This window comes from Chinchilla lanigera, unplaced genomic scaffold (assembly GCF_000276665.1).
Source record: "Chinchilla lanigera isolate Chin_1 unplaced genomic scaffold, ChiLan1.0 scaffold00052, whole genome shotgun sequence".
Classification (NCBI taxonomy): Eukaryota; Metazoa; Chordata; class Mammalia; order Rodentia; family Chinchillidae; genus Chinchilla; species Chinchilla lanigera.
The window spans coordinates 10,358,247-10,367,739 of NW_004955453.1; the positions used below are offsets into that span (position 1 = coordinate 10,358,247).

Genomic DNA, 9,493 nt, shown 5'->3' on the forward strand with positions numbered 1-9,493 from the left:
TAGTCTGTTCTAATTGCTTAAACTGTGAATGATCAGCTTGATCTTAAAAGCACCATGGTGAGGCTATGAGCTAATTTAGTTAAAGCCATTATCATACACAGTACATAATTATTTTGAAAATGTTCATGATACAGGGATTTTTTTCTTGGGGTCAAAGAGAGTTGACAATTTAGACCTAACAGAAAATTACAATTTTATAGGGAATGTTTAAAATGATCTTATCTCAGAATTAATGATAAAAGATATATAGGTTATTTTTATTTTTTTTGTCCTTTTGAGACAGAGTTTTACTTTGTAGTGCAGGCTGGCCTTGAACTCACTTTGTAGCCCAGGCTGGCCTTGAACTCACAGCAATCTTCCTGCCTCAGCCTCCCACGTGCTGGGATTATAAGCTTGTGCCACCATACTCGGCTCTATAGGTTATTTTAAATGTCCTATATATGCTCTAAAATATTTCACATCAATAAAAATTTGACTTTTATATATGTATACACTCTAATTTCCTCTCCAGATATACTTCTATTAGGGAAATTATTTCCTTTAGAACCAATAACTTCTGGAAAGTTAAAGACTTCTATAGGTATACTAGCTAGAGCTCATTGGAAAATCCATGAAAAACAACACTGTGAATAATATTTTCCAAATTTGATAACTACTATCTTGTTTGAAAGAAATTGTGGTATGCAGGAAAGAGATCTAATGTTAATTCTTTCTTCCATTTATGTTGCCCTAAATAGCAATGACTTACTCCATCTGCGAAGTGACCAAGGAAAGCCATAAGATAATAGTCCTTGGAGAATTTTTGCTGAACCAACCACATTCTAGACTTGGATCTTTGATTATTGGACCTATACCACATTTTTGGTCACCTAGCAAAGTCCCTGCATCATAGTCTTTATTTTTGAAATGCTGGTGGATGGACTTAGGCTCCAGCTCCAGTTCTACCAATTATGGGCCCCAAAATGATGGCCAACTTACTAATTTTTGAGCTTTTGTTTCTTTATCCATAAAACAGAGGTTAAAAATAACTACCTGTTATATAATTGTCTGGAGAATTTAATTAGGTTCCAGGTACCATGTTTGGGATGTAGTAGAACTCAATAAATGATACTGATCATGAGGAAGGCAGGAATTAAATTGCTCACATGCAGCTCTGTTCCACCCAAACTGTTGTCCTGATGGAGCTAGCTCATCCCGGTGGAGGCTTTCTGACATCTCACTTCTCAAACTCTTAAACAGTCTTCTGCATGTCTTTTAGATATTAAGAGTATTGTCAGGCAGGAGGACTGCCTTTCAGGTCTGAGAAGAACTTCAGCTTTTGGTCCTTGCAAAAAAGCTAAGTTTTCCATGAGTGAATCAGCCAGGTACAGTGACTTCCTTGAGGACTTTTGAAACTTGTCCTGAACCAACCCATTCCCTTAAAAATAACTGTGCAGAATTTTCCGAGGCTATGTTGTTATTGGTTAGTTTAACTGATCACAAAGAACTTAGAACTCCTAGATAGAAAATTAGGTCAAACACAAACCAGTTAGCCAGGCCTTTGTTAAGATCTAAAAAAAAAAATCTATGTGTATAAACCTGGGATGTCAGTGAACGAACTGGTGTCATGAAGATGGTGCCTGGTAAACAGGATGCATTCACTCAAGCCTCATCAGCTAAGCACTCGGCCATTATGAGGCACAAATACACTGGAAGAACTGCCGTAGAACTCCACCCGCATCTGTGTAAGTTCCTTCTGAATCCATAGCCAGTACTCTTCTCACCGTTTGGAAAAACCAAATATCCTCACTGGGAGGGAAAAAGGGAGAATTAAGGGCCATTTTTCTAAGATTTGTATTTTTATTAAGATTTTAAGATATTTCTTTCCTTGAGAAATTCAAGTGCACTCTAATTTTTTTAGTATTGTAGCATAGAGATCAGTTTTAAAAAACCAGATAATAAGAAACCTCAGCTTAAGCTTATCTGGAGTTCCTCAACCCCAAGCAAATTTCAAGGTAAACCAGTTGGCTAATAAAAAAACTAATGGCTACCCTCTTTCTGAGTGCTTTCTAAATATATCAAAATAATCTATTCTCAAAGGCAAAAAATAAATCATTAATTTTTCTATCACCAGAAGTTGCCAATGTATCTGGCACCTACGTGATACAACAACTCATCAGCAGATAAAATCAGTAGATAATTATTCACTTAGAGACACGGAGGCTCCCTTACACAGCAAGATTCATTTGTATTCTTAAAATATACTCCTGCATATATAGGTTTTTAGAGAACTCATATCTTTAATAAAGCTGAACACTTAGACTTACATAAATTATTAAAATATATAATCAGCTTACATGGCAAAGCACAGCAAGTGTTATGAATTATAAATCTAAGAGTTGGGAGTTAACTACTATATTATTCCCTGGATTGGTCAAATTCACAGAAAGTATTCAACTCATTTCATGCAATGGAACAAGGAAAGTATTTATTGTACTACATCTTCTTGATTGCAAGAGAAATCCAATCACATATATGTCACATTTTTCTCAAACACTGAGAGGACTTAGTTTTCTATAGTGGACAGAAATATTCTAATCAGCACTCAATGTCTGAGCTTCTTGTTCTGAGATAAGATATTGTAAAAGATAACAGATCATATAGAATTATCAAATACTAAACTTGAAATTGTATGAATCCTTACTTCAAATTTCACATTGAAGATTTCAGTTGATTTTCATACAAAAAATAAGCTGCTCTCCTTTTTTATTCAAATGAATATGAATTTTTAGAAGATAACTGTAGGCATAACCTGAAATATGCCCTTTCATATTTATAGTGTGTCCTCCATTCATTTTATACCAGGAAATGATAGTGTGATTTCTTTGTGGGTAACAAAGAAGAAACAACCCCTATCTGTAAAACTTTCTTATAACAAGGACAATGACAACAATAACGCAACAGAGCCAAGACACCCTCTAACAAGATATTAGAACATAGATGAAATTATCTTGCAATTAGTCATGTCTGTTTGACGCATTTCTTTCGAAGGGAAATTGTGCAGAGATTTTATTTCAAGCCTCAAAGATTTGGATGAAAGAAGAAAAAAAAAAAGAAAACTTGCAATTTTTGCTACAGAAAGACAGGTGGCGTAAGCACGCAACACTTTAAAAAAAATGTAGAAAGTGATTATTTTCTCTCGGATTCTTTGCAAAAGCTCTCTTGTGCTGGGGTTTGTGGCCGAGCCCGGTGACGTCAGCGTGGCAGTGCGGAGTCAGGCGCCGCGCTCCCTATAAGCCCAGGAGCTGTCCGGGTGCTGAAGCGGCCCGAGACGCTCACCCAGCCGACCGGGAGGAAGGAACATGCTGTGGACCTTCTCTGCCATATAAAGAAGAGGTAGGCTGTTTTTCTCTGCCATTTACTGGAAAGTTCTAAATTGCGTACTCTTCCTTCAATTCTTAGCTGAGAAGAAGAGATTATTTTGGCAAGCGTATATCAATAGAATAACGTAGTAGGAACCTGCTGCTCCTCAGCTGGTGTAAGAATATGATATTTGTTTGTCTAAATGATCGGATCTGTGATTTGTACTACTTGCTATTCCATATTTATTAAGCAGAACGCTATTTAGGTAACCATATGTAAGAGGAGTGAAAAAGTTAAGGATTTGAGTGTGAACACACCTATTAATGTGAAGTTAACTAAGCCGGATATTTTGTTTTTTTCCCTTAAGACATTGCTTCTTGCCCTAAGAGTCAGATACAAAATCAGGGATATAACTTATATGCTTAATATTCTTAACAGTAGGTTTTCAGTGATTCAAAGGCTGCTGATTACATTAACCATACAGGCATCGAGTTTTGGAACTATTTTTTTCTTTGCTATTTACCTTAAAAGAGCTCTAAATGAACTAACTATGTAAAATTATATGAACTGATATGTTTTGAAAAGGCTTCTGCTATTGTCACCTAATTTTAGTTCTAGGAAAATACGTTAGAATGGTCCTGTGCACAGACTCCTTTCTTCTTTTAGGGTGAAATATTAGCTTGGGGTATATGTTGACTATGACCCTGAATTACGGAGAAATGATACTGCTGAATACATAATGAAAACATTCATAAATGTTTAAACTACTGTTGTAATTACTGTGATTTGATTGAAAGATATTGTATAATTACTTTTTAAAAGGTTTTGATTGGGATAGTTGTTTTTAATTCTTTCTTTCTTTCTCTTTCTTTCTTTCTTTCTTTCTTTCTTTCTTTCTTTCTTTCTTTCTTTCTTTCTTTCTTTCTTTCTTTCACCTAACTAGTTGAATTGCTCAATTTGGGTCTATCTACATGTGTCAATGCTTTGGTGTCAATGTGCCTGTCTAATTTTAGTAGTTTTAATAATAGCTATTAGGGGAGAAACAATGTTCCTATGATTTGGATTTCAGAAAATTACATTTTAGATCAGATAAGATATTAGAGCTGTTGAAACCATCTTCACTACTTAAAAGGGGTGCTACTAGGGAAAGAAATTCTTTGAGTCTTTAAGGTAATAACTGTATCATTCACAGTGAACCTGAATAAATGGTCACTTGTTAGGCTGTGGTTTTAACAACTGAAATCAATATTCAACTCTAACTCTACAACAAAATCTTATTCAAAGGTAATGGCTTTAAAGACACTAATATAATCCATGTGTTAAGAATACTTCACAATAACAATTTCAAAGAAAGTAAGTTCAATAAAGATTTTAAATTAAAATTTCAAATGCCAATGTTGAAAAATTGATTACTAAAGCTAAATTAATTCTACAATAATACAAAGAATATATAATGTACTATCATTTAAACCTAAGAATTTTATGGATAAAATTACTTGTAGTAGTCCTTTATTTATGGTAAATGTCTTGGAAATATTCTGTGACATGGTTTTAGATATTTTTCTTTTCAGTAAGCTAAGTAATCTAGTTAATAGGAATTATTCTAATAGAAATATGTATCTATGCTAAAGAAGTTTCTATAATTACAACTATTTTAAATTCTAAAACTGAAAACATTAATCATCAATATGGTCTAGTGAACAATGATATTTCTACAAGTGATATGTAATCTAACAAAATACTGTACCTAAATAACTGAGTTGATCTATCACAAAACCATGATCTGTAAAGATATGAACAAACTTGTGAACTTATTTTGCATGAATTTTATTTACACCAAAGTTGCTTGTACTAAAATAGCCCTTTCAGTGTTAACAATGCCAAATATTAGACATGTAAAAACAAATCTTGCTAATTCATATATGAGGTTTAAAGTCTGAGAGGAAAAAAATGAATGAAGATTTTTAAGTAGGAAGAATTCAATACTTTGTGTTTATCTAAATTGGGAATTACATAGTGGTTATTTTAAGCTTTTCTAACAGTATGAGTCAAGATTTCACGGGTCCATATAAAAATAGACAGAGACATAAGACAAACTGAATATGAACACTTACAAGTTTAGAAATAGTAAATTTATGTTCTTTCTGTAGCATCTGTTATTATTTACTATACTTTCATAAGGGCTGATGAGAAATACAATCATAATTACATTTTACAAGAAAATCATAATAAAATCATTAGAAAAAACAGGGATTTTAAAATAGTTTGTTATTTTGGCATGTTCATGTAGAAAAAACTTTATTGGTTTAGCTTTCTAGGTAAAACCTGAGAAGACCATGTTCTGGGGTTATTAATCGATAACTTACCTTGATGTAAGAGTGAAAACAAATTATTTCTGAAAGACATATGTGGGTAGAACTCATCCACAAAGTGTTCAGTATGATTGATTCTAGTATGTTATATTACATCTTCATATATAGCAATGCCACTATGGCTGTGTTTCTACAACAAAACTAGATGAATCATTCTGGAAGAAAAAATCACATTTATTTAGACACAATCTAAGGACATAACTGTGTGTACTTTAATGTTTTATGACAAATTATTTTTTCCAGAGACTTTAATAGAACATTGTATGAGAGAACTGTAAATCATATTGGAAAGCCTTTTTAGTAAGAAGCAACAAGAAGTACTCAAAATCAAACTATCAAAAAATCATTTTTATAAATGAAAAAATACATTTTGGAAACCTCATGGCAATATTTTTATTATTGTTTTAACCAAGAAGATGTTATGCATGTTTGATGTGAATAGCAACATTTTTGTTAAAGATTCTAGTGGTTAGTTTGTGAGCAAATATCTTGTAGTAAATATTGATAAATTTTAAAGAATTATCCTGTGTAATGTGAAATTATCTCTGTTCCTTTTTCCTCTCAGTGGTCTATTTATTTGGTACAGTTTCTTCTGTTTCATATGTGTTAACTCATGTTTTCTGTGCTTTAAGGAAATCTTTACAACATGGCAGAAGCTAAGACCCACCAACTTGGAGCAGCCCTGTCTCTTATCCATTTAATTTTCCTCATCTCTGGAGCTGAAGCAGCTTCATTTCAGCGTCACCAGCTGCTTCAGAAAGAACCAGACCTCAGATTGGAAAATGTCCAAAGGTTCCCCAGTCCTGAAATGATCAAAGCTTTGGAGTACATAGAAAAACTCCGGCAACAAGCTCACAAAGAAGAAAGCAGCCCAGACTATACTCTCTACCAAGGTATCTCGGTTTCCCTTCCACAAAAAGAAAATGGAGAGGAAAGTCGCTTGCAAGAGAGTTTAAGAGATTCACTGAGTGAAGATGAGTGGATGAGAATAATACTTGAAGCTTTGAGACAGGCTGAAAATGAACCTCAGTCTGCACCAAAAGAAAGCAAGTCCTATGCCTCGAATTCAGAAAAGAGCTTTCCAGGGGACATGACTGATGATTATGAGACACAGCAGTGGCCAGGGAGAAAGCTCAAGCACACGCAGTTCCCTCCCATGTATGAGGAAAATTTCAGGGACAACCCTTTCAAACGCACAAATGAAATCGTAGAGGAGCAATATACTCCTCAAAGTCTTGCTACCCTGGAGTCAGTCTTCCAAGAGCTAGGAAAACTGACCAGACCCAACAGCCAGAAACGTGAGAGGGTTGATGAGGATCAAAAACTCTATGCAGATGATGAAGATGATGTCTACAAGGCCAACAACATTGCTTATGAAGATGTGGTTGGGGGAGAAGATTGGAACCCTGTAGAGGAGAAAACAGAGGGTCAAACCCAGGAAGAGGTGAGGGACAGCAAAGAGAATACAGAAAAAAATGAACAGATCAATGAAGAAATGAAGCGTTCAGGTCAGGTGGGCCTGCAGGAAGAAGATCTCCAGAAAGAGAGTAAAGACCAACTCTCGGATGATGTCTCCAAAGTCGTTGCCTATTTGAAAAGGTTAGTGAGTGCTTCAGGAGGTGGGAGGTCTCAGAATGGGCAAAATGGGGAACGGGCAGCCAGGCTTTTTGAGAAGCCACTTGATTCTCAGTCTATTTATGAGCTTATTGAACTCTCTAGGAATTTGCAGATCCCTCCTGAAGACTTAATTGATATGCTCAAGACCAGCGAGAAGCCAGGTGGACCAGTGGAGCCAGCACAGGAGGTTGACCTTCCTGTTGACCTAGATGACATCTCAGAGGCTGACCTACAGCATCCAGACCTATTGCCAAATAAGATGCTCTCCAAGAGTGGGTACGCCAAAGCCCCTGGTCGTGCTGTGACCGAAGCCTTACCAGATGGGCTCAGTGTTGAGGATATTTTAAATCTTTTAGAGATGGAGAGTACAGCAAATCAGAAACCTCCGTATTTTCCTAATCATTATAACCAAGAGAAAGTTCCCCCGAGGTTCCCCTACAGTCCTGGAAGATCTAGAGTGAACCAGCTTCCCAAAGCTGCCTGGATGCCAGAGACTGACAACAGACAGGAGGCTTATGAAAACCTGAATGACAAGGATCAAGAATTAGGAGAGTACTTGGCCAGGATGCTAGTGAAATACCCTGAGCTCATTAATTCAAACCAAGTGAAGCGAGCGCCCAGTCCAGGCTCATCTGAAGATGACTTTCCAGAAGAGGAACAGCTTGAGCAGGCTATCCAAGAGCACCTCAGTCAGGGCAGCTCTCAGGAGGCTGATCAACTGGCACCAGGGAGCAAAAGGTTCCCTGCGGGGCCCCCGAAGAATGAAGATACTCCAAACAGACAGTACTTGGATGAAGATCTGCTAATGAAAGTGCTGGAGTACCTTAACCAAGAAAAGGCAGAAAAGGAAAGGGAGCATATTGCCAAGCGAGCCATGGAAAATATGTAAGCAACTCTTACTAACTGCCCTACTTTCACTCCTCCATTCCCATGCAAACCCCGAATTTTCTCTTTAGTGTGTTGACTTCTATCCTGTGAACACTATAATATCTTTAACTGATGTACAGGCAGATGGTTCCAGGTCACTGGTGAATCTGCTCCACTTATTCTGAGCTGTTCTCTTGTGTATGGATATGTGTAAATGTTGTGACTCTTGGATTAAAAAAATATTCTGTCCTTTATTCAAGAAAGATATCGATGATGGTGTTTAATAGTGTACCTAATGGCTGTGGCATTGTTGATGCTCACCTATGATAAATGATGTCCTATAATTCTCTTGAAAGTTTTTAATATTCATTGAATTATTTTGTTACTGTCTGTCGTGTTTTGTGGAGTACTGGAGCAAAAACAATAAAGCATTATAAATATATAGTTTTCTTTATAAGGCTTTTTCTATCGTGTGTTTTATTGTTGATTAATTAATAAATGTTATTTCTGGACACCTTTGGACTCTTCATTCTGAAAAGCCAGAGACAATTACTTAGGAGCCAAAAGAGAGAATTGCTACCTTCACAGGTGAACCAGGTGAGAAATAATGAATTTAAGATGTGCTCATGTTATCCATCTGGAGAATACAGCATCCCCTAGCAGCGCACTATGTACGCTCCCCGCCATGGTTTTTCTCATACACAGATTTTTGGCAGAAACGTTTTGGTGTCATATGTATATCTTTTAGCCTTGATTTACAAAATAAAACACACTTAAGTCTTCCACACCCATAAGCAGTGTTAAAACAAGACTACAACGAAAGATAAAAAACACAGCAAAATACAAAACAGAACAACCACAAAAGAAGAAGAAAGATTTTTCTCCCATTTTCCTATTACCTATCTTGAATTGGAGGGAGGTGAGAGTGAGGGGGATGCAAAACAGAATGAGGATGTGTTGTGTACATGTATTAATTCCCTCTGATGAATGCAATCAGTATGTGCTGCAAACATGTACTAATAAAAAAACTGAAAAAAAGGCTATATACATAGAAATCAGAAATGACTGCAGACTTGGAAACAACCTGCCTATTCCCAGGTCACCTTGGTCCCTAGCAGAAAACAATTCTGCCAAAGGACTCTCAAAGTGATTGTTAGGTAAGTCAGTGGGCGCAGTTACAGTGGGACCAGAACAACTATCCTTTCTCCTGCCCTGGTGGGCTAGGTGGAGCATGATTATTACAACACACATCACTGCAGTGCGATCATTAACACCCTAACATATCAACAGGGGAT

General features: G+C 36.3%; 1 protein-coding gene across 2 annotated transcripts; it reads left to right on the plus strand.

The window, feature by feature from the left end:
• The first annotated feature begins 3,193 nt into the window (after nt 1–3,193).
• On the plus strand, nt 3,194–8,710 carry Scg2 (secretogranin II). Of its 2 annotated transcripts, XM_005395489.2 has the most exons (3): nt 3,194–3,375; nt 6,347–7,313; nt 7,434–8,710. In XM_005395489.2, exons 2-3 carry the CDS (start codon nt 6,361–6,363, stop codon nt 8,218–8,220), a joined length of 1,740 nt encoding a protein of 579 aa, XP_005395546.1. In that variant the 5' UTR covers nt 3,194–3,375; nt 6,347–6,360; the 3' UTR covers nt 8,221–8,710. The 2 variants fall into 2 exon arrangements, with proteins under 2 accessions (XP_005395546.1, XP_005395545.1); XM_005395488.2 differs by having other exon boundaries at nt 6,347–8,710.
• Nucleotides 8,711–9,493: the final 783 nt, after the last annotated feature.

Coding starts and splice junctions, on each gene's coding strand:
- Scg2 (XM_005395488.2), top strand. CDS start 6,361: ATGGCAGAAGCTAAGACCCACCAACTTGGAGCAGCCCTGTCTCTTATC.